General features: G+C 41.5%; 1 protein-coding gene across 5 annotated transcripts in view; it reads left to right on the top strand.

The window, feature by feature from the left end:
• LOC141049792 (cytosolic purine 5'-nucleotidase) overlaps positions 1–25,569 on the top strand; it is a 222,264-nt gene that overhangs the window by 141,842 nt on the left and 54,853 nt on the right. For all 5 annotated transcript variants that reach the window (XR_012220443.1, XM_073546558.1, XM_073546557.1 and 2 more), the window contains 2 exons: positions 6,451–6,524; positions 25,000–25,117. Coding sequence is in view for 4 of the 5 variants with exons in the window: in XM_073546558.1 (XP_073402659.1) it covers positions 6,451–6,524; positions 25,000–25,117 (192 nt within the window). In the remaining variant the exon portion in view is untranslated. The remainder of the gene's footprint in view (positions 1–6,450; positions 6,525–24,999; positions 25,118–25,569) is intronic.

Below are 25,569 nucleotides of genomic sequence, written 5' to 3'. Positions count from 1 at the left end.
CGGCCTGTCAACGAGCAGAACCGGTGCATGTGCCTCGACTTCCAGCGTGGAACCTTACTCTGGTTTTGGATGCCTTCACTCAGGCACCATTTGAGCCCATAAGCTCAGCATCAGTAAAGTGCCTCTCATTGAAAACGGCTATGCTGGTGGCCTTAGTATCGGCCAGGAGAGTGAGTGATCTTCATGCTCTGTCAGTAGACCCACCGTTCCTGTTAACAACACGAGACAGTCTCATTTTAAAGACGGACCCGTCCTACCTGCCCAAACGGGCAACTAAATTTCATAGGTCTCAAGAGATATGCCTACCTTCATTCTATGAGAACCCGTCAACACAGGACGAGGAGAAATATCACACCTTAGATGTGAAAAGAGCTGTGCTAGCCTACCTTGATAGGACCAGTCCCTGGAGGCAGAGTAGGTCTCTGTTTGTCTCATTCCAGGGCAGCAGGAAGGGGTCTGCAGTTACATCAGGCACGATATCCAGATGGATTAGAGATGCGATCACAATGGCGTATCTGACAAAAGGAGAAGACCCTCCACTGGGGATTAAGGCGCACTCTACTAGAGCCATATCATCCTCCTGGGCCGAGAGGGCGAACGTCCCAATTGAACAAATATGTAAGGCTGCAACCTGGTCTTCTCCATCTACCTTTTATAGTCACTATAGACTAGATTTGTCCTCTACCGAGGATCTAACTTTTGGTAGATCAGTCCTTAACACGGTGTGCCCGCCCTAGTGATTATCTCTGAAAATCTCTCAGTGGGTGCTGTCGTGGCGAAGAGGAAAAACCGGATTACTTACCGGTAATACTCTTTTGTAGAGTCCACGACAGCACCCGCTCACTTCCCTCCCGTAAGAATTTTTTCACACATGGGTCTCCTTGGTGGTGGAGATTATAATTTAAATTGGATATGTGATTAAACTTAGTAAGCTTAAAACTGCATAGGGGTAAGATATATGAATCGCCCAAGCAAAATGACTAAAACATGTATGGCGGTTCCTCCGTTGTTCTCGGTAATACAAACTGAGGGAGCGAGGGGGACCGCCCCATTTATCTCTCTGTAGGTTTCCTGTTCCTGGGGCGGATCCCCTCTCTCAGTGGGTGCTGTCGTGGACTCTACAAAAGAGTATTACCGGTAAGTAATCCGGTTTTTTCACTGATTTGCATCAGTTCATGTAAAGAACGGTGAACATATGTTGCCTGCTTCACAATAAAAAGAAAAGCAAATAGGACAAAATAACTGAAGACTTCAGTGTGCGTAACTGTTTACCCCCCCTAAAGTCGGTACTTTATAGCGCCTCCTTTTGCCGCAATTACAGCTGCAAGACGCTTTGGATAAGTCTTTGTGAGTTTTCCACATCTTGCCACTGGGATTTTTGCCTATTCCTCAAGGCAAAACTGCTGCAGCTCCTTCCAGTTGGATGATTTCCTCTAGTGAACTGCAATCTTCAAGTCTGACCACAGATTCTCAATTGGATTAAGGTCTGGGCTTTAACTAGAACACTCCAGAACATTTAAACTTTACCCCTTAAACAACTCGAGTGTTGCTACAGCAGTATGCTTTGGGTCATTGTATTGTTGGAAGGTGAACCTCCATCTCAGTCTCAAATCACTGACGGACTGAAACAGATTTTGCTAAAGAATATCCCTGTATTTCGCACCACCCATCTTTCCCTCGACTTAAGCCATTTTCCCTATCCGTGCTGCTGAAAACCATCTCCACAGCATGATGCTGTCACCACCATCTTTCACTGCAGGCATGATGTTCTTGGAGTGATGAGCTGCGTTGGTTTTGGTGTCAGGCATAGCGTTTACTTTGGTGGCCAAAAAGTTCAATTTTAGTCTCTTCTGACCACAACACCTTCCTTCATACCTTTGGGAAATCTCCCACATCTTTTTGGCAAGCTCAAAATGAGCCTTACAATTTTTGTGTGTAAGTAAAGGCTTTTTTCTGCCCACTCTTTCATAAAGGCCACCTCTATGGAGTGCACTGCTTATTGTGGTCGTATTGAAAGATACTTCAGTTTCTGCTTGGGAACTCTGCAGCTCCTTCAGGGTTACCTTTTGGTCTCTGTGCTGTTTGTCTGATTAATGCCCTCCTTGTCCGGGCTCCGTTTTGGTGGGCGGCCCGCTCTTGGCAGATTTGTTATGGTACCATGTTCTTTCCATTTGATGATCATGGATTTGATGGCGCTCCAGGGGTCATCAGAGATTGATTTATTTATTTTTTTATAACCCAACCCTGACTTGTACTTCTCAACAGCTTTGTCTGACTTGGTTGGAGATCTCCTTGGTGTTCATGGTGTTTGGTTAGTGATGCCTCTTGTTAATGGTGTTGCAGCCTCTATGGCCTTTCAGAAAACGTGTGTGTATACTGACAGACCATGTGACACTTGGAATGCACCCAGGTGGACGTCCTGTCTCTGAGCACGTGACTTATGAAGGTAAGTGCCTGCACTGATGGGGTGTAATACTTTGCTAGCCACTGTATGTACCCCAGTATACATCCAGCCCTTACATGGCATCACTGAATGGGGGGGGGAGAAACAAAGTCGAGGTATAAGAAAAAGCTGTATGTTCGGTATCGCTGTAATCGTACAGACTTGGTCGTTTTTACATTGCGTAGAATATCAAAAACAAAGCACAATGGCGGAATTGTATAATTGCATTATTGCTTTTTTTACCCCCTTTTTCACTCAGTAAAATGAATGGTGTCATTCAAAACTTCAACGCGTCACTCAACGTGCAAGCCCTGGCATAACTTTGTTGATTGTAAAAACAAAAATAAAAGCTATCTCTTGGAAGAACAGGAGGAAAAAAATAAAGCCCAAAATGTGAAGGCCCTCTGATACTGATTGTTCACCTAACTTGTGAATTTCCCCTACGATTGCCCTGTCGCCTGTCCCTTTTCTCCTTAGAAAATGTCTGCAATGTTTCCTGGGAGTAAAATGAAGGGTACTGTCGTTCTTGCATCATCCCACACCTATTTACTCCGTGTGCAAAGCATTCTTCTCATAGATTACAAAGCAAGTGGTTGCACTCATGGAAAGATGCTGGATTCCCTGAGGTCATTAAAGCCGTTCTGATCTGCTCATATATCCTCCTCTGTGAGGATGAGATGTTTCTCTATATATGTTTTTGTTTGTTTGTTTTTCTCTCCAGAACCAAAGCTTTTCGTTTTTTTCCTAAGCTGTTTATTTGAAAGCTTTTACAGGAGCTCATAAACTGTGCTTTTTTTTTTTTTATGTTCGTAAGTGGTCTTTTAGACTCCTTTTTATGTGTTTGTTTCACTTGTTAAAGTGCACCTGTTACTTATTTTGGCCACTATAATATGCGACCACCACCTTTCAGGGCTAATATACAGCATTCTATAATGCTGTAGATAAGCCCCTGGTCCGACCTGAAAGATAAGAAAAATAAGTTTTATTATACTCACCCGGTCCGATGGGTGTCGCAGGTCCTGGTCCGGCGCCTCCCATCTTCTTGGGGGCGCCGCTAATCACGGCTGGGTGTCAGCTGATTATCACAGCTGACACCCGGCACTATGTGGCAGGGGCGGTCACGGACCGCCCCCGGCACGTTAACCCCTGGCACGCTGCGATCAAACATGATCGCAGTGTACCGGGGGTTTAGAGAAGCATCGGCAGGGAGGGGGCTCCCTCTGTGCTTCCCTGAGACCCCCACAGCAGCGCAATGTGCAGCGCTGCAGTGGGGGCCTCCTTCCCTGCAGGTCCCTGGATCCAATATGGCCGGTGGGGGCCTCCAGGGAGGCGGCTTCCTCAGTGCCTGCAGAGCGCAGGGCTGAGGAAAACCTTGTGCAGCGCCTGTCAGATCGCTGATCTGTCACAGCGCTTTGTGACGTGTCAGATCAGCAATCTGACACATGACAGTAATGTCCCCCCCTGGGACAATGTAATAAAGTAAAAAAGAAAAAAAAAAAAGTGTAAAAATAATTTATAAAAAAAATCGCTAAAAAAAAAATAAAATATTCCCTAATAAAATCTTTTTTTAGAAAAAACAAACAAACAATAAAAGTACACATATTTAGTAACGACCCGCCCTATAAAATTGTCCCATTAGTTAACCCCTTTAGCGAACCCCTTAAAAAATAAAAAACAAAGCAAAAAACAACACTTTATTATCATACCGCTGAACAAAAAGTGCAATAACGCGTGATCAAAAAGACGGATATAAACAACCATGGTACCGTTGAAAACGTCATCTTGTCCCGCAAAAAACGAGCCACCATACAGCATCATCAGAGAAAAAATAAAAAAGTTATAGCTCGCAGAATAAAGCGATGCAAAAATAATTTTTTATATACAATTGTTTTTATTGCATAAAAGCGCCAGACCATAAAAAAGACATAAATGAGGTATCGGCCCGAAGAATAAAACCGCTTTATCAATTTTACCGCACGCGGAATGGTGTAAACGCACCACCCAAAAGAAGTTCTTGAAATGCTGTTTTTTTTTTTTTGTTCATTCTGCGTCCCAAAAATCAGAATAAAAAGCGATCAAAAATTGTCACGTACCCGAAAATGGTATAGATAAAAACGTCTACTCGTCCCGCAAAAAATAAGACCTCACGTGACTTGGTGGGTCAAAATGTGGAAAAATTATAGCTCTCAAAATGTGGTGATGCAAAAAGTATTTTTACAATAAAAAGCGTCTTTTAGCGTGTGACAGCTGCCAAACATAAAAACCCGCCATAAATAGTAAATCAAACCCCCCGTTATCACCCCCTTAGTTAGGGAAAAATAATAAAATTAAAAGAAAATGTATTTACATTTTCCCATTAGGGTTAGGGGTGTGTTGGGGTTGGGTTGGAGTTAGAATTGGGGGGTTTCCACTGTTTGGGCACATCAGGTGCTCTCCAAACGCAACATGGCTTCTGATCTCTATTCCAGCCAATTCTGCGTTGAAAAAGTCAAATGGAGCTCCTTCCCTTCCAAGCTCTGCCATGCGCCCAAACAGTGTTTTACCCCCACATATGGGGTATCAGCCTACTCAGGACAAATTGCAAAACAACTTTTGGGGTCCAATTTCTCCTGTTACCCTTTGGAAAATAAAAAATTGGGGCAAAAATATCAATTTTGTGACAGACAAATGATAAAAGCGATTTCTTTCAGGGGTGGAAAGGATGCCAAATAGAAGAGCCACCTTGACAGAATGCAGCATTAGTGCTGCACAAGGTGGCTCCTTTAGTTAAAAACGCCTGGGGGGGGGGTGACAGGTTCCCTTTAAATAGCTAGTTCCTAATGGACAGTCATAGATGCTATTATATTTCAGAATTTATGTAAATCTTGGCTATATTTGTTAAGATTTTATGCAGATAACAGACCACAAAAAGAGAATGCTCTGGGGACTAATGGGCTAAAATATGACAATTGACTATTTCACCCTTTATCCACCCTTTAAAGTGGCTGTCCACTACTTTAACGCTGACCTGTCCTTTGGATAAGTCATAAATGTTTGATCAGTGGGAATGTAGCAATCGGAACCCCCACCAATCAACTGTTTCCATGCCGGTGGCGTAAGGAAGAGCTCCGTTAACGGAGCTGCTCAGTCTACTGATAGTAGCCACCACCAGGTACGGCACATCCACCCCCTATTCAAATCTGCAGGGGGCAGTACGCAGCCGCGGTCACTGTCAGTAGGGTGAGCACTTTCTGCCTACGGTGGCACAGAGAACAGTTTAGTGGCGAGGGTGCCATGTGTCTCATCTCCACCATTCAGAAATTAATGACCTGACGTATGGATAGGTCATCAATGTTATATTGGACAACCTCTTTAACCTTTTGCTCTTATGGAGAAAGCAGAAAAATCTTACCCTTGTTGAATGCTAGAGGACTCTGCTCTGCCATATACTTCAAGGTTACCCATTAATTTCAAGGGAATGGGAGACACTGAGAGATGGTCCTGCTGCATTTTAGTAAGTGTTTATTTCACTCCAGTTCTGGATTTACAGCTACACTGCTCAGTATTCTGCAGAACTGTGTGCTACAAGAGACAGGAGAGCAGGAGTCCTTCTTGACTGTGTGTGCTGTACATAGGACACTTTATAGCAGCTAGCCTCCACCTGCTAGCTCAGAGACGACTGAAAATTAGAGGCAAGACCTACAGAGAATTCTAGTGAAAAATACAGGACACAAGTCCATATAATGGCCAGACGTAATGTTGTACCTCATATACACAGATGTCAGCGTGTTTTGAGCAGTCACTTGAAATGACAGTTCAAGATTATAAATCGTGGACTTTTCTGGGAACAATTATTAGGTTGATGCCACTATGGGATGACGTGCCTACAGAACATTGTTTGGTTTCTCTGCAGAAAAACTAAGCTTGTGTCACAGAGCCTTCCTCCAAGTTTGTGTCCCTGGCAATATTTAAGTACATATCGACGTCCCCAATCATCTTATGTGTAATTTTCTTTTTTTGTCCTCCAGGGTCTTTGTGAACAGAAGTCTAGCCATGGAAAAGATCAAGTGCTTTGGATTTGATATGGATTATACACTTGCTGGTGAGCATGGAAAGAATTTGTAGGCCTTACAAAGCTGCTATTTATAACTTTTCCCTTTACTCCCTACTTGTCACCATTTCTTAAAACAGTTTTTTTTTTTAAGATGATTATTTAGGTCCGCTAAGCCTGGGAAATCTTCTTCAAGGGTGACTTGCAGTGGTAGACAAGTGCACTTTACTAAATTGGATGGTCCATTTGTGCCACCTTTTCGAAATGATTAAAAAGAAATACGTGTCCGAGAACTCGAAGACTGACATATCAATTTCCCATAGGTCAAATGAAGTCTTATAAGTACAGTGGGGAAAATAATGATTTCATACACTGCCGATTTTGCAAGTTTTCCCACCTACAAAGAATGTAGAGGTCTGTAATTTTTACCGTAGGTACACTTCAACTCTGAGAGGCAGAATCTAAAAATTAAAAAACAGAAAAATCACACTGTATGATTTTTACATAATAAATAAATATTTGATACAATAGTAAAACAGAACTTAATATTTGGTACAGAAACCTTTTGTTTGCAATTACAGAGGTCAGATGTCTCCTGTAGTTCTTGACCAAGTTTGCACACACTGCAGCAGGGATTTTGGCCCACTCCTCCATACAGATCTTCTCCAAATCTTTCAGGTTTTGGGACTGTTCCTGAGCAACATTGCGCTTGTGCTCCCGCCATAGAATTTCAATTGGGTTCAGGTCTGGAGAATGGCTAGGCCACTCCAGGACCTTGAAAAGCTTCTTAAGGAACCACACCTTAGTGGCAGTGACTGCATGTTTCGTTTCATTATCATTATCATGCTGGAAGACCCAGCCATGACCCATCTTCAATCCTCTTACTGAGAGAAGGAGTTTGGTGGACAAAATATCGCAATACATGAACGCATCCATCTTCCCTGCAATGCTGTGGAGTAGACCTATTCCCTTTGCAGAAAAGCACACCCAAAGTATGATGTTTCCACCATCAGTCTTCACAGTTGGGACTGTGTTCTTGGGGTTGTACTCCTCCTTCTTCTTTCTCCAAACACAGCGAGTGGAGTTGATACCAAAAAATTCTATTTTGGTATCATCAGACCACTTGATCTTCTCCCATGCCTACTCTGGATCATCCAGATGGTCATTGGCAAAATTCAAGCGAACTGCAGAATTTTAATCCATGACTGCGTAGTGTGTTGCTAACAGTAATGTTTGAGACTGTGGTCCCAGCTCTCTTCAGTGCATTGACCAGGTCTTCCCGTGTACTTCTGGGCTGATTCCTGACCTGTCTCAGAATCCTCGTAGCCGCACGAGGTAAGATCTTGCATGGAGCCCCAAACTGAGGAAGATTTGACAGTCGCCATGTGTTTATTCCATTATCTAATATTTGCTCCAACAGTTGTTGCCTTCTCACCAATCTGCTTGCTTATTGTCCTGTAGCCCATCCCAACCTTGTGCAGGTCTACAATGTTGTCCCTGGTGTCCTTAGACAGTTCTTTGGTCTTGGCCATGGTGGCGAGGTTGGAGTGTGATTGTGTGTGTCTTTTATAAAGGTAGCGAGTTCAAACAGGTGCAATTAATACAGGTAATGAGTGCAGAGTAGGAGGGCAACTAACAGGTCTGTGAGAACCAGAATTCTTGCTTGTTGGTAGGTGATCAAATATTTAATACATTAAAATACAAATTAGTTATGTAAAAATCAATGTGATTTTTTTTTTTTTTTAATTTTTCTTAAGATTCTGTCTCTCACGGTTGAAATGTACCTATAATAAAAATTATATACCGCTCTATTCTTTGTAGGTGAGAAAACTTGCAAAATTGACAGTGTATCAAATACTTATTGTCTTCAATGTACCTGTTGGATGTTGAGGTAGTGCCTTTTTCAAATAGGGCATCTGAATGCACAAATATATCTTCAATTATTATGAATATATTGGTATATTTTATAGTTATAAGGTCGTGCTATATAGGAGCTAAAATACTCAGCAATCAGCTGTTATCCCTGGGGAAGCGGCATGTCTCCTGCTCTGGACGTTACCTTCTTGTGGAGCACTAATTGCAAACATTTCTTTAAACCAGCTGGATCTTTACAAGAAGAAACTGTTTTTCCCCTGGATTCAAGACAGTTCAGCTATTCGACCAGAACTAAACCACTGGTGATTAGCAAATGTGCCATCTACAAATTGTTGTCTTTTTAACTTGGCTCATATCCTTTGATGCGTCACAGCTTCATAATGGGCATACACTGACTTACCAGATGGCTACTTATAGGCGGCCAAGGCGGGAGTAGTTAATTTGTTGAGTTGCGCAGACAGATTTGTAGGAACATTATCCTCTGGCCACTTTGGTAGTTTGTCTGCCGGACCAGAGCCAACTTCCACCTAGCTGCCAGCCTCCCCGGCCTCTCTTTTGATCAGTAGGCCTGCATGAGGTCATGATTAGAGCTGAGCGAATATGTTTGGAAAACTATCGCCAAACATAAATTCGGCACAAATATGGTACATTCTGATTCGTGATTGGTAAAGCGAGCATTTTTCTTAAAATCGGAAAAAGTTGGTAACAGAATAAAAGCCGGCAATTCATGCCGCGTTCAGTAAAATCACAGCGTGACAGGTTAGAATAGAAAAGATAGAATAAATATATAGATATCTATATATACACTACCGTTCTAAAGTTTAGGGTCACTTAGAAATTTCCTTATTTTTGAAAGAAAAGCACAGTTTTTTCCAATGAACCGAACATTAAATGATTCAGAAATACAGTCTATACATTGCTAATGTGGTAAATGACTATTCTAGCTGCAAACGTCTGGTTTGTTGTGCGATATCTTCATAGGTTTATAGAGGCCCATTTCCAACAGCCATCACTCCAGTGTTCTTATGGTACTTTGTGTTTGCAAACTGTGTAAGAAGACTAATGGATGGTTAGAATACCCTTGAAAAACCTTGTGCAAGTATGTTAGCACAGCTGAAAACAGTTTGGCTGATTAGAGTAGCTATAAACCTGACCTTCCTTTGAGAAGGTTGAGAATCTGGAGCATTACATTTGTTGGTTCCATTAAACTCTCATAATGGCCAGAACTTTCATGTGAAACTCGACAGTCTATTCTTGTTCTTAGAAATGAAGGCTATTCCATGCGAGAAATTGCATCGAAACTGAAGATTTCCTACAACAGTGTGTACTACTTCCTTCAGAGGAGAGCACAAACAGGCTCTAACCAGAGTAGAAAGAGAAGTGGGAGGCCCCGCTGCACAACTAAGCAACAAGACAAGTACAGTTTGTAGTTTGAGAGATCGACGTCTCACAGGTCCACAACTGGCAGCTTCCTTAAATAGTATACACAAAACGCCAGTGTCAACGTCTACAGTGAAGAGGCGACTCCGGGTGCTGGCCTTCAGGGCAGAGTGGCAAAGAGAAAGCCATATCTGAGACTAAATAATAAAAGGAAACGATTAATATGGGCAAAAGAACACAGACATTGGACAGCGGAAGATTGGAAAAAAGTGTTATGGACAGATGAATCCAAGTTTGAGGTGTTTGGATCACACAGAAGAACATTTGTGAGATGCAGAACAACTGAAAAGATGCTGGAAGAGTGCCTGACGACATCTGTCAAGCATGGTGGAGGTAATATGATGGTCTGGGGTTGCTTTGGTGCTGGTAAAGTGGGAGATTTGTACAAGGTAAAAGGGATTTTGAATAAGGAAGGCTATCACTCCATTTTGCAATGCCATGCCCATACCCTGTGGACAGCACTTGATTGGAGCCAACTTCATCCTACAACAGGACAATGACCCAACGCACACCTCCAAATTATGCAAGAACTATTTAGGGAAGAAGCAGGCAGCTGGTATTCTATCTGTAATTGAGTGGACAGCGTAGTCACCAGATCTCAACCCCATTGAGCTGTTGTGGGAGCAGCTTGACCGTATGGTACGCAAAAAGTGCCCATCAAGCCAAACCAACTTGTGGGAGGGGCTTCTGGAAGCATGGGGTAAAATTTCTCCAGATTACCTCAGCAAATTAACTGCTAGAATGCCAAAGGTCTGCAATGCTGTAATTGCTGCAAAGGGAGCATTCTTTGACGAAAGCAAAGTTTGAAGGGGAAAATTATTATTTCAAATAAAAATCTTTTTTTCTAACCTTGTCAATGTCTGGACTAGATTGTAAATTCATTTGGCAGCTCATTTGATTAATAAAAGTATAAGTTTTCATGGAAAACACAAAATTGTCTCTTGTGACCCCAAACTTTTGAGCGATAGTGTAGATATAGATGTCAATGACATATATTTTAAATTTTTACTCTGTTTCATTGCATCCATTTGGTAAATTAAAAAAATATCATTTTTTTTCTCATTAATGTACACTCTGCACATCATCTTGACGGAAAAAAACCCAAAATTAATAATTTTAGCAAGTTTATTAAAAAAGAAAAACTGAAATATCACATGGTCATAAGTATTTAGACCCTTTGCTCAGTATTGAGTAGAAGCACCCTTTTGAGCTAGGTACAGCCATGAGTCGTCTTGGGAATGATGCAACAAGTTTTTCACACCTGGATTTGGGGATCCTCTGCCATTCTTCCTTGCAAATCCTCTGCAATTCCGTCAGGTTGGATGGTGAACATTAGTGGACAGCCATTTTCAGGTCTCTCCAGAGATGTTCAATTGGGTTTAGGTCAGGGCTCTGGCTGGGCCAGTCAAGAATGGTCACAGAGTTGTTCTGAAGCCACTCCTTTGTTATTTTAGCTGTGTGCTTAGGGTCATTGTCTTGTTGGAAGGTGAACCTTCGGCCAAGTCTGAGGTCCAGAGCACACTGCTGGACGCATCATGCAGCCTGCCATCTAGATGTAGCGGAGCTGACCTGTGAGGTCACATCCTGCTGTCCTTGACTTTTCAGCAGCACACACGCTGCAAGAAAAGTGATCCTGCAATATTTGCAGCATTTTTTTTTTTTTTTACCATCCATTCAAGTCAATGGGTGAAAAACGCTGAAAGAAATGACATGCTGTGTCATAGAAAGCACAAAACCCTGATGACAAAAAACAGTGCGTGCATGAGATTTCGGAAATCTCATAGGCTTTGTTGGTACTGTAAAAAGAAGCTGAAAATTAGCATAAAAAACTCAGCAAAAACGCCCAGTGTGAACTTACCCTAACACTGGGATGAGTCCTATGCAATGTTTTCTCGCATAGCAGTCACCCGTATTCTACGGTAGTGTGATGACGGCCTTCATCAGCCGCTCCTGCACTGTAAATAAATAATTAGAAAAAAAAAAACCCCGTGAAATTCTCACGTTGATGTGCTGTGAAGTGACTAAGCTTGAACTGCGGTGATCTCATCACTGACTTTCCCACGGTGCTGATTTCACGGCAGTTCAGTCCTGCTGGAAACACAGCCTCAGTGACCAGAGGTAACCTCGATGACGTCACCGCTAGTCACTCAGGCTGCGCTCGCAGCAGCTCAGTCACCAGTGGTTCTCAGCCTGGACGGTCGCGTCTTGGCACCGTCCAGGTTGAAAACTACTAATCCCCTGGACATGGATTACGGTGTGGGACGGAACGACAGACAGGTATGGTATATTTGTTGTTTTTTTTATTTTTGTTTTATTACAGGAGAAAGAGGGCTTTGGTGGAATTGGGCGATAGGTGAGTATAACTGTTTGTTATTTTTAAATAAATTGGAAAACTGTGTTTAGTCTTATTTCTAATAAAGGACTTTATTCTGGCTGTGTCTTTATTTTCCATACAACTATAGGATTAGTAATGGATAGGTGTCTTATAGAATCTTTTCCATTACTAAACAGTGTGCTTGATGTTACCTGACAATACAAAGGTGACATCAACCCCACAAATATGAACCCCACTTGCCACTGCTACATAGCAAGTGGGAAAAGCCTGGCAGTGTAGTCCCATCAGGTGACTCCAGTGACCAGAGGTAAACTTTATGCCTCCGATCACAACTGAGCGCTCACGTTGTCTCCTGACAGCGTGGGAACCTAAGCTTTCTGTCCGGTGGGGATAATTTCACCGCCGGTCAGAAGCGCTACGCCGGTTTTTCCCATGCTGTCACACAGTGTGGGAAACACTGGCTTTTGTGCTGTGTATGTTCTGCTATATTCGGTGATTTAGTCAATGATTAAATTGGAGATCGTGAGCCGAACCGAACATTGAAATATTCGCTCATCTCTACTCATGATTCCATCACAACAATGATCTTGCCCTGGGTTCTGGTAATCAGAGAAGGACCTGGGTATGTCGGCATATGGTAATCCAATTTCAGAGGCCAGCTCTCCTCCTACTTACATGACTGGGTAAATGTGAAATATATGTTTATTTAGAGTTCTCGTCAACAGGATCCACACTTTTTAGAGGCTTTGGCTCATTGAGGGCTTCCCAAGTAGGGGATCTCTAATAGTCAGTGTAAATGTATTTGACTTTTTCATAGTTCATGTTGGAATGGGTAAATAGAAGTGGGTCCAAGTCATGTGTACACTGAAAAAAGCCGACCATCATTGATTTTCATTGGACACCCTGTTATGTTTTGCCCCAATGCTCCTCTTTATCATGGGCACCCAAACTGGTCTACATTTATTAATCAGTTTGTCAGATGTTGCATAAAAGTTAAAATACTTTGTACCTCAGTCACCAAAAATTGAAAATTGCAGGGGAAGCATTGGGCACTTGGTTTGCTGAATGAATTTAATAATGATAATAAAAAACCTCAAACCTACTTGCCATCGGCCTTGTGCTGCACACTGGGGGTATTCATCAGGGATGGCCAGTAGCGGACAACCCCTTTAAGCCCTTAGCTAGAAATTGTTTCAAATTTTGGTTCAGAACTGCGACTGTACATTTAATAAATTTGGCTCATTTCTAAATACTAAAAATAATTTTAAATTTAAATATTATGGCAGAATTTTCTGGAAATGTTGCTTATAAGAAAAATGCTTTGCCTTGATGGCTTCTCTGCATTTTCCAAGGTGTCAGTGAGGACATTTTTCCTCTCTGCAAGTGACAAGCTTTGGGCTCCAGGGATGACTCTATTTCGATACTTGTGGATGAAGTTACTCGGATCCACTTAATCTTTTCTAGGTTCACTCCTCTCCAGCATTCAGTACATTAGAGAGATAGTACAGTGGTTACGTTTACAGCAGGGGGATTGAATGGCAGCTCTTGGAAACATTAGAGTCCCAGGACTGAAAACGAGCTGTCAATCAAATGTGTTTACTTGTAAACAATGCCGGCTGCCCTCATGACCATCAACAGCTCAAGCGATCCCATGACCTCTGGATTCACTACACAGCACGGACGCACAATGTTTTCACAGATCCTTCTATTTAATCTCACTGAATAGACGTTTTGGTAACCAGCAGTTTAATTATCTTTTTCTTTTTGTTGTTGTTGTTTTTCATTTTAATTTATGCAGCTCTTGTGACTAGTGTTGGGTTGGATGAGGATCAGAGCACCTTTGTTATTCTTCTTTACCTGCCATAGGTAGGGTTTTCCTACCTCATAATAATATTTTCATTTTTGCAGCAGTGCGGGCCAATTTTAGGTGCAGTTTAGTATATTTTATTGCTGTTTCTTGCCAAAATTTTGTATTCCCACATCTTCCTGTCTTGCAGAATGGAAGTGTTTGTAACGAAAAAGTGCAGGCAAGTAGATATTCATGCAGACCCCATCTGCTGCTTTCCTGGAGTCTCTATGTGGGTTGTGCTTTTTGTGTCTCTGCACTATAAAACCCACACTTACTGTGAAGGAGGTGCAGACCACCCAGGTCATGCTTCTTAGTAAGCCCCTCTGCCTACCTGGCATTAGAGGTGGCAAGAAGAAGCATTAATACGTAAGGAGTATCGTGCTAATAGTAGGGCATATTATCATTATTATTTGTCTTTATCCTTTTGGAGATGGCTGCAAAAGAGAGAGACACGATGCAGAATTCTAGGGCCTAATTGCCGCAGGGCCATCTTCTTAAACCCCAGCATAACCGATGAAGACCCTGGCTGGTGGCAGCGGGCGCAGAGGAAGTGTAGCATTACATGCTTACCATGGTCAGGCAGGACAAGTGGTGAGAGTTGAGATTTGGTAGTGGCTCCCAGCTAAAAGGGGTCTCATCAGTTCACCTTTGCCATATACCATTTAGACATATATGCCCTATTAGGGTGTAAGAAAGGGCTGCTTTTATATTTAGACATTACAGGAATTTTTAACCATTTTAATTGCAGTACTAAATGTACAGAAAGAAATGTATTCAGAAAGAGAAAAGTACATTGTGTTAAAAAAATATATCTTGAAATGGCTCATTTACAGTCATAAACCAGGAAGAATATGGCTCTGTAGGTTGATCCTTTCCTTCAGGCTGAGCTGAATAAACTGGTGCCATCTAGCATTACCTCTCTCTTCTATCCTGTGTCCATTTGGAAAGTGACCTTGTTAGTGATAAAAGTGATTTTATAGACTTTTTTTTTTTTCCTTGACTGAGAACAGGGTGTACCAGAGATTATAAACTTACTATGGCTTCACTTTGAATAAGATGAAAGAAAATGCTTAGAGGTTAAATCATTCTTAATATAGCGGCGATCTTCCCGTGAAGACTGCTCAAAGCTTTCTTTCATTTCTTCTGGCCTTTGCTGTTTAGAGAAGCTTTTTAAAGAGTTTTTTTTTTCCATAGTCTGAATTTTTATCAAAACTATGAAGAATGCTTTAAACACGAATGGTTTTAGTCTCCTTACTAAACCCCCACTGCTCCCATTCCAGTGCTGCCCCAGTCTCCAAAATGGTGTCCGTGCGTCCTATTTTGGCCAGACAAGCATTTAATAACCAAAAAAGGCCACCTGGAACCGCTGAAAGATCTTTGAGATGTACGTGTGTGTGTGTGTATATATGTGTGTGTGTATATGTATGTGTATGTATGTATGTATGTATATATATATATATATATATATATATATATATATATATATATATATATATATATATATATATATATATATATATATACATACAGTGGGGCAAAAAAAGTATTTAGTCAGTCAGCAATAGTGCAAGTTCCACCACTTAAAAAGATGAGAGGCGTCTGTAATTTACATCATAGGTAGACCTCAACTATGGGAGACAAACTGTGAAAAAAAATCCAGAAAATCACATTGTCTGTTTTTTTTTTCATTTTATTTGCATATTATGGTGGAAAATAAGTATTTGGTCAGAAACAAGCAATCCAAGATTTCTGGCTCTCACAGACCTGTAACTTCTTCTTTAAGAGTCTCCTCTTTCCTCCACTCATTACCTGTAGTAATGGCACCTGTTTAAACTTGTTATCAGTATAAAAAGACACCTGTGCACACCCTCAAACAGTCTGACTCCAAACTCCACTATGGTGAAGACCAAAGAGCTGTCAAAGGACACCAGAAACAAAATTGTAGCCCTGCACCAGGCTGGGAAGACTGAATCTGCAATAGCCAACCAGCTTGGAGTGAAGACATCAACTGTGGGAGCAATAATTAGAAAATGGAAGACATACAAGACCACTGATAATCTCCCTCGATCTGGTGCTCCACGCAAAATCCCACCCCGTGGGGTCAGAATGATCACAAGAACGGTGAGTAAAAATCCCAGAACCACGCGGGGGGACCTAGTGAATGAACTGCAGAGAGCTGGGACCAATGTATCAAGGCCTACCATAAGTAACACACTACGCCACCATGGACTCAGATCCTGCAGTGCCAGACGTGTCCCACTGCTTAAGCCTGTACATGTCCGGGCCCGTCTGAAGCTTGCTAGAGAGCATTTGGATGATCCAGAGGAGTTTTGGGAGAATGTCCTATGGTCTGATGAAACCAAACTGGAACTGTTTGGTAGAAACACAACTTGTCATGTTTGGAGGAAAAAGAATACTGAGTTGCATCCATCAAACACCATACCTACTGTAAAGCATGGTGGTGGAAACATCATGCTTTGGGGCTGTTTCTCTGCAAAGGGGCCAGGACGACTGATCAGGGTACATGAAAGAATGAATGGGGCCATGTATCGTGAGATTTTGAGTGCAAACCTCCTTCCATCAGCAAGGGCATTGAAGATGAAACGTGGCTGGGTCTTTCAACATGACAATGATCCAAAGCACACCGCCAGGGCAACGAAGGAGTGGCTTCGTAAGAAGCATTTCAAGGTCCTGGAGTGGCCTAGCCAGTCTCCAGATCTCAACCCTATAGAAAACCTTTGGAGGGAGTTGAAAGTCCGTGTTGCCAAGCGAAAAGCCAAAAACATCACTGCTCTAGAGGAGATCTGCATGGAGGAATGGGCCAACATACCAACAACAGTGTGTGGCAACCTTGTGAAGACTTACAGAAAACGTTTGACCTCTGTCATTGCCAACAAAGGATATATAACAAAGTATTGAGATGAAATTTTGTTTCTGACCAAATACTTATTTTCCACCATAATATGCAAATAAAATGAAAAAAAAAACAGACAATATGATTTTCTGGATTTTTTTTTTCTCAGTTTGTCTCCCATAGTTGAGGTCTACCTATGATGTAAATTACAGACGCCTCTCATCTTTTTAAGTGGTGGAACTTGCACTATTGCTGACTGACTAAATACTTTTTTTCCCCACTTTGTTTCCCCACTATATATATATATATATATATTATATAATATAAAAGCCACATGGATTTAGATAAAATCAAGACAGACAGAGGTTAAATAAACCTTAATGTTTTACAATGACAAACATAGAAACTTAGAGCTATTTGTGAAACAACAGTTCAACATTGTGTCACTGCGGGTATTGTCTGTCACATCAGAAATGCAGCTATCTAATGGTCTGATAAAACCACCACAGACAGAGATTACATCATTATCTGTCTGTAACTGTTAATGTTTGATCAGAAATGCAGCTATGTAATATATAGAATTCATTCTATATATTTCAATATGTGGGCTCAAAATAGCCATTTTTATATTCGCACTACAATCCACCCTTGGCTATTTTGAGCCAAACATTATTTATACAAGATACCATATAAGTGTACACTGTATACAACAACACAAAGCAATGCATGCACAAATTTTAGCAAAAATTCCTATTGTATATTTAAGTTTTGAGTCACATCTTCTTCTTGTATGTCTTCATCTTGAATAGATACCCCTATCAGCTTTGTCCATAACTGTAAAGGGGTTGGTACTGCCACCAGACAAGTTTCTAATATATTGGTAGCAGTAGTAGTCTTTGTCATACCAAAATGACTAGTGTTCATCAGCTAAGCAACGTAAATCCATAGATTCTGTTTTGTTTTCCATAAAGCTCTATTTTCCATGGTTGGTCTCTCGGTTTTTCATCTGAAGATCTCTTGGGTAGTGGCAGAAGTTGAAAGGACCATGACACTGGCTGCAACGATGCACCATTTCCAGATTCTGATCTAAAGGAAAAAATTTATATACATTATTCTCTGAGATAACACCTGTCAGTTGGGACATGTTCCCACTTCTTTTGCCTGGGTTTCAAAACTATCAGCAAATTATCTGCTCCACGAACAATTACTTCAGCAGGTTCTCGAGGACCTTTGTCCCCCAGATTTTTACACCATCATTGATAGGATGTGAGGATCCAAATCCTTTATCAAATCTAACCTGATGGGCACCCCTCTGGTCTGTGCCCATTGGTAAGCAGCTATTTCTCCCAGGTGTCCATATTTCTGGTGCTCAATATGTGGAGTCCCTCAGTGGCATCAGTCTTTGAACTGGATTCAGCGACTGATATTTTGGAAGGTTCCTCTGCTAATAAGTTGAAGAGTCTTTCCAGTGTACCTGAAGCACAATAAGCATCAACATTAAACACAGTCACTTTAATCTAATATATAAAGCTCAAAGTGTGTATGTATGTATGTGTGTATGTCCGGGATAGGCATCCGCACCGTCGCAGCTACAGCCACAAAATTTGGCACAGCCACACGTCTGGACCCCGAGAGCGTCCTAAGCTTTGTTATGAGGCGAAATTTTAACCCCGTGCGTTCCAATTCACCAAACAATTTTGCCCCTATCTACATACTGGGGAAACAGTGTGTGCGTATCAAGTCACGCCCCTCATTATGATGTCACAATGGTTGCCATGGCGACGCTGATGTCATCATAGGTTGCAAGCCCCGTCATACATATCCGCCATCCCACAGTCCCGTGCCCATATACCCGTCATACATATCCTCCATCCCATAGTCCAGTGCCCATATACCCATCACACATCCTCCATCCCATAGTCAACCATTATGACCTCATAATGAGCGGCGGGGCTTGCAACCTATGATGACATCAGCATGGCAACCATTGTTGCTCAGTCCTAGGCCCCCTCCTCTTCTCTTTATACACTGCCCCTATTGGACAAACAATCAGCAGATTTGGGTTCCAGTATCATCTCTATGCTGATGACACCCAATTATACACTTCTTCCCCTGACATCACCCCTACCCTAATTCAAAATACCAAGGATTGTCTGTCTGCTGTCTCTAGCATCATGTCCTCCCTCTATCTGAAACTAAATCTCTCTAAAACTGAACTTCTTGTGTTTCTCCCCTCTACTAACCTCACTCTACCTAACATCGAAATAACCCTGGAGGGTTCAACCATAACTCCCAAGCAGCATGCCCGCTGTCTTGGGGTCATATTCGACACTGAACTTTCCTTTACTCCGTACATCCGATCACTCAGTCGCTCTTGTCACCTGCATCTTAAAAACATCTCCAGAATCCGACCTTTTCTCACCTTTGAAACTGCTAAGACTCTTACTGTCGCTCTTATTCATTCTCGTCTGGACTACTGCAACTCTCTTCTGATCGGTCTCCCTCTTACCAAACTTTCTCCTCTCCAATCCATCTTGAATGCGGCAGCCAGGGTCATATTTCTGTCCAGCCGCTTCACCGATGCCTCCATCTTGTGCCAGTCATTACACTGGCTACCTATTCGCTACAGGGTCCAGTATAAACTCATCTCTCTCACCCACAAAGCTCTCCACTGTTCTGCACCGCCTTATATCTCCTCTCTCATCTCTGTCTATCGCCCTACACGTGCCCTCCGTTCTACAAATGACCTAAGACTAACATCCCCCGTAATCCGAACCTCGCACCTCCGTCTCCAAGACTTCTCTCGTGCTGCTCCAGCTCTCTGGAATGCACTTCCCCAGACGATCAGACTGATACCTAGCCCTGACCTATTCAAGCGCGCTTTGAAAACCCATCTCTTCAAAGAAGCCTATCACATCAACTACTCAGCAAGCTAACTTTGCCCTGTTCCCTCCTTCCAAATATTATTCTGAATCTGCACCCTACTATTCATCTGTCTCCACACCCTTCATGCACATGATAACTGCACTTGATACTTGTCTATTGCGCTTAAACACACGGGCTGATGACCGGATCATGCAGCTTTATATGAAAATCCCTATTATAATTGCCAGACCTGAATTAACAAGCATTTCTCACCTACTGTGTCCCCCCATTTCCTTGTAGATTGTAAGCTTGCGAGCAGGGACCTCACTCCTAATGTCATTGTTTGAATTGTCTTAACTTGTATTGAATTTATTGTCTGTACATGTCCCCGCTTAATTGTAAAGTGCTGCGGAATATGTTGGCGCTATATAAATAAAAATTATTATTATTATTATTATACCAAATGTAAAATTTTGGTGAAGAATTAACAACAAGTGGGACACAATTGTAAAGTTGAATGAAGTTTATGGGTTATTTTAAATTTTTGTGGAAATTAAAAACTGAAAAGTGGGGCGTGCAATATTATTCGGCCCCTTTAATTTAATACTTTGTTGCGCCACCTTTTGCTGCGATTACAGCTGCAAGTCGCTTGGGGTATGTCTTTATCAGTTTTGTACATCGAGAGACTGAAATTCTTGCCCATTCTTCCTTGGCAATCAGCTCGAGCTCAGTGAGGTTGGATGGAGATTGTTTGTGAACAGCAGTTTTCAGCTCATTCCACAGATTCTCGATTGGATTCAGGTCTGGACTTTGACTTGGCCATTCTAACACCTGGATACATTTATTTGTGAACCATTCCATTGTAGATTTTGCTTTATGTTTGGGATCATTGTCTTGTTGGAAAACAAATCTCCCCCAGTCTCAGGTCTTTTGCAGACTCCAACAGGTTTTCTTCAAGAATGGTCCTGTATTTGGTTGCATCCATCTTCCCATCAATTTTAACCATCTTCCCTGTCCCTGCTGAAGAAAAGCAGGCCCAAACCATGATTCTGCCACCACCATGTTTGACAGTGGGGATGGTGTGTTCAGGGTGATGAGCTGTGTTGCCTTTATGCCAAACATATCGTTTGGCATTGTTGCCAAAAAGTTTGATTTTGGTTTCATCTGACCAGAGCACTTTCTTCGACATGTTTGGTGTGTCTCCCAGGTGGCTTGTTGCAAACTTTAAACAAGACTTTTTATGGATTTCTTTGAGGCTTTCTTCTTGCCACTCTTCCATAAAGGCCAGATTTGTGCATTATACGACTGATTGTTGTCCTATGGACAGACTGTCCCCACCTCAGCTGTAGATCTCTGCAGTTCATCCAGAGTGATCATGGGCCTCTTGGCTGCATCTCTAATCAGTCTTCTCCTTGTTTGAGATGAAAGTTTAGAGGGACGGCCGGGTCTTGATAGATTTGCGGAGGTATGATACTCCTTCCATTTCAATATGATCGCTTGCACAGTGCTCCTTGGGATGTTTACAGTTTTGGAAATCATATTTTATCCAAATCCGGCTTTAAACTTCTCCACAACAGTATCACGGACCTGCCTGTTGTGTTCCTTGGTCTTCATGATGCTCTCTGTACATCAAACAAAACCCTGAGACTATCTCAGAGCAGGTGCATTTATACGGAGACTTGATTACGCACAGGTGGATTATATTTATCATCATTAGTCATTTAGGACAACATTGGATCATTCAGAGATCCACAATGAACTTCTGGAGTGAGTTTGCTGCACTGAAAGTAAAGGGGCCGAATAATATTGCGCGCCCCACTTTTCAGTTTTTGAATTTCCACAAAAATTTAAATTTATTTATTACATCGCTATGCACCATATGATGTGTAGCATTTTGTTTGCCCTAAAAAGGAAAAAATACTAACAAACCTAGTGGGAACCCAGGAAGACCCCCAATAAGTCTTAAGTGAACATTTTGAATCCAATGTACAAGAATCACAATGCCATAGTGGAAGCCACGACGCAAGTGTAAAAAGGTATCATACCTTGAATAGCTGTTAGCCTAAACTTTATTCAGCTGGCGACAATGCCTCCCTATTCTCATGCACATTGAGTTTGACAGAGGTGCATGTTTGTTTTCTAAATGAGAAGAGCCGCTCCCTAACACAAGTTGGCGGCTCTCATCACCCAAGATAGTGTGGTCGCCAAATTAAACTGCAGAGACCAAGTATGTTCAATGTAAAGAGCCAAGCTGACGCACTAAGGATCAAAGCAGATCTCTGTTTATTACATCATCGTCACTCTATTATATAGGCATTTCCTGGATATACACTGTAGCAATATAATTGGCTCAGCTTATCTTTGCATACATGCTGGCATTGGCATATACACATCTCATTGGCTAAAATTGATATCCTCTACACCCACCTTAAGAATCTAGGTGTGATTCCTACTTTAGTTTCACATTCTGTAAGTTTTGTTTTATAAATAAATGCAAGTGACTTCTAATCTCAACACACACTAGCTTCTCCATTTCACAAGGAGGAGATGCATGTAATACACAAATAAAATGGAGTCGAGATAGACAAATCCTGCTATCACAATTGCAAAACCATCTGATGTGTAAATCCAACATGCCCCATCCTCCTTTCTCCAACAGCTTCTGTCAGATTGGAGTTTGGAATGCCCCATACAAAATCGGCATGTTCAGGTGACCTCTTCTTTCTTTTTTTTTTTTAATATTTGTGGACGTCTTAGTGTTCATAATAAAAATGGTTGTTCCTGATTATCAGTCCCATGCTGCCAATGAGCAAGCGAAACACTTGTTTGCCAACTGATTGGATTGTTTATGGCAGGATGAAATTCATCTTGACTGCAGCACTGTCCCGCAAGAATGTGGGACGTGCTGCTGGGAAAAACAAGGAATGATGTGTGGTGGCAGAACAAACATATTATGGAAAAAAATAAGCATACTGAACAAGTTTAGAAATGTGCGAGATCACATTGGCTTGTACGTTTTCGGTTCCTTTGTACGCTATGGGGTGACTTTGGTGGATTTGTTTTTATCTGCTTCACCTTGTCCTGAGTTGGTTTTTGTCCTGACCGCCCCCTTTTATTCGGAACGGTTCCTGTTTTCCGCCATTGAGTACATCCCGTACTGTAGCAGCAGCTGAAGAATTTGACTCTATGAAATCGGGGCCAACTAAAAATAATACACTTCTGTGTTTAGTGGACTTCTGCCAGATTTTATGTAGCATTTAACTAGGTTGAGTCTAAGCAAAGTATGTAATGTATTTCACAACGGCAGACGGCACACGAATCCTACAACACCCATCGTGGGACTTCATGACTTGCTAAGATCATAGTCATTACCCAGCTATTAATCAAGTGCTCCTAAAACAGCATCCACTCCAAGGTGTCGGACTGCTTATCCTGGAGTGACTTATTAAAAGCGTGTCAGGATGGAGCTCTTAGACTTTTTGAATATTGTCCAATGTATTGTCTCATTTAGCATATTACACACCGAGGCCGAAACTACTTGGGTAATGTTTTGTAGAAGAAAGTCAAACTTTCTTCTTTCCTTTTTTTTTTTTTTTTTTTAATGCAAACATAGAATCTTAGAATGGTAGAGTTGGAAGGGACTTCCTGGGTCATCTGGTCCAACCCCCTGCTCAAAGCAGGATTCACTAAATCATCCCAGACAGATGTCTGTCCAGCCTCTGTTTGATGACTTCCATTGAAGGAGAACTCGCCACCTTTTGTGGCAGCTTGTTCCACTCATTGATCACTCTGTCAAAAAGTTTTTTTTTAATATGTGTATCCTCCCATTCAATTTCATCCCATTGCTCCTTGTGGAAATTAGAATAATGATGATCCCTCTACACTGTGACAGCTCTTGAGATATTTGTAGACAGTTATTAAGTCTCCTCTTAGTTTTTTTTTTTTTTTGGCTAGCTAAACATTCCCAAATCCTGTAACCGTTCCTCATAGGACATGGTTTGCAGACCGGTCACCATTCTGGTCGCTCTTTTCTGAACTTGCTCCAGTTTGTTGATGTGTTTTTTAAAATGTGGTGCCCAAAACTTGACACAGTATTCAAGATGAGGTCTGACCAAAGAGGATTAGAGGGGGTTAATGACTTCACGTGATCTAGACTGTATGCTTCTGTTAATACATCCTAGAATTGCATTTGCCTTTTTTGCTGCTGCATCACACTGTTGACTCATATTCAATCTGTGATCTATTAGTATACCCAAGTCTTTTTCACATGTGCTGTCACTTAGCCCTATTCCTCCCATTCTGTATATGCTTTTTTCATTTTTATTTCCCAGATGTAGTACTTTGCATTTTTCCCTCTTGTCCATTCTGTTAGTTGCTGCCCACTGCTCCAGTTTATTTATATCTTTTTGAATCCTTTCTCTCTCTTCTCTAGTATTAGCTATCCCTCCTAGCTTTGTGTCATCAGCAAATTTAATCAGTTTACCCTCAATGCCTTCTTCTAAATCATTGATGAAGGAATTGAGGGTAAACTGATTAAACAGCTTTTATTACTCTGAAAAATGTCACAAGTAGTAGATTCTTCATGAATAAACCTACTTTATAGCGTTTGCTGCCCTCAAAGCACAGTTATAGCTGATAATGCTGGGAAAAAAATACATTGGTCTGACCTATAGCCCAATAGTGATGATCCAGAGGAAGGCAAAAACTAAGGGTATGTTCAGACTCTGCGTTTTTGCAGCATTTTTGTAGGCAGATTTAGCAGCGCTGTTTTTTACAGTACCAGCAAAAGCTATGAGATTTCAGAAATTCTATCGAAATTGGAAAACTGCAACTTTTTCTTGAAATCTATAGCATGTTAATCTTTTCGGCGTTTTGCAGAATTTTTACAGCAAAATAAAAAAATGCAAGTTTTTTTTTTTTTTTTTTTTTTTAAGCATTTTCTTTTAGAGTAAAGCTAACTTTATTAAACGTGTCCTGTAGTCAAAGCCCATGTAATCCGCACCAAAAAAAGACCCGGCAGATAAAGCGACTTACAAGCAGTCCTGAAGATCTCAGATTCCAGGAGCCCTGTGAATACCGTTTGGGGTGATGGGGTAAAAAACAAAAAATCCGGTCTGGCATGATGAATTGTCTTATTTGAGTTGATTCAGACCGTTTTATTTCAGAACCTGTTATCTCCCTTTGATTGTACTTATTTTTCTACCTTCCCTGCTATATTACATGCTGAATTGGCCTCAGTGACTGAAGCAGCAACTGGATGAAACCGTCCGAAATGTAGGTGACATCTCTTATTTCTATGTCTTCTCAGTATACAAGTCTCCAGAGTATGAATCGCTCGGCTTCGACCTGACTGTGGAAAGACTGGTGTCTATTGGCTATCCACAGGAGCTACTGAGTTTTGTGTATGACCCAACGTTTCCTACCAGGTGAGAATCTCTCTATCTCGCTGTCTCTGTCCTTCCTTTTCGTTGATATAAAAAGTCTCCACACCCCTGTTGTAATGCCTGTTTTTTGTCATGTAAAAAGAATCTCCACCTTTAATGCCGCCCATAATCTGTACATTTGCATTGACAACTAAACCAAAATCTTTTCAGGTGGAAAAATAAAGCAATAAAATAAAATAATGTGGTTTCATAAATATTCACACCCTTAAACTAATACTTTGTTGAAGTAGCCATAGACTTTATGATGGACTCCTACCCAGAGACTGATTGCTATCAGCATGGCACATTTAGAATTGGCAATCTTTGCCCTAAAACCCACCAGTAGTGGTGTAATAAATCAGTGATAAAGCAGGTTGGCCTACTCCCAGTAACGATGGTCTCGGATAGGAGAAGGGAAAGCTGGATAAACCTCTGCAACTATCATTATATAGGAA

The sequence above is a fragment of the Dendrobates tinctorius genome, unplaced genomic scaffold (genome assembly GCF_039654945.1).
Source record: "Dendrobates tinctorius isolate UK_male_01 unplaced genomic scaffold, ASM3965494v1 ptg000149l, whole genome shotgun sequence".
NCBI classification, from domain to species: domain Eukaryota; kingdom Metazoa; phylum Chordata; class Amphibia; order Anura; family Dendrobatidae; genus Dendrobates; species Dendrobates tinctorius.
The sequence above is the reverse complement of the archived record's forward strand: the minus strand, read 5'-3'. Positions and strand labels throughout refer to the sequence as shown.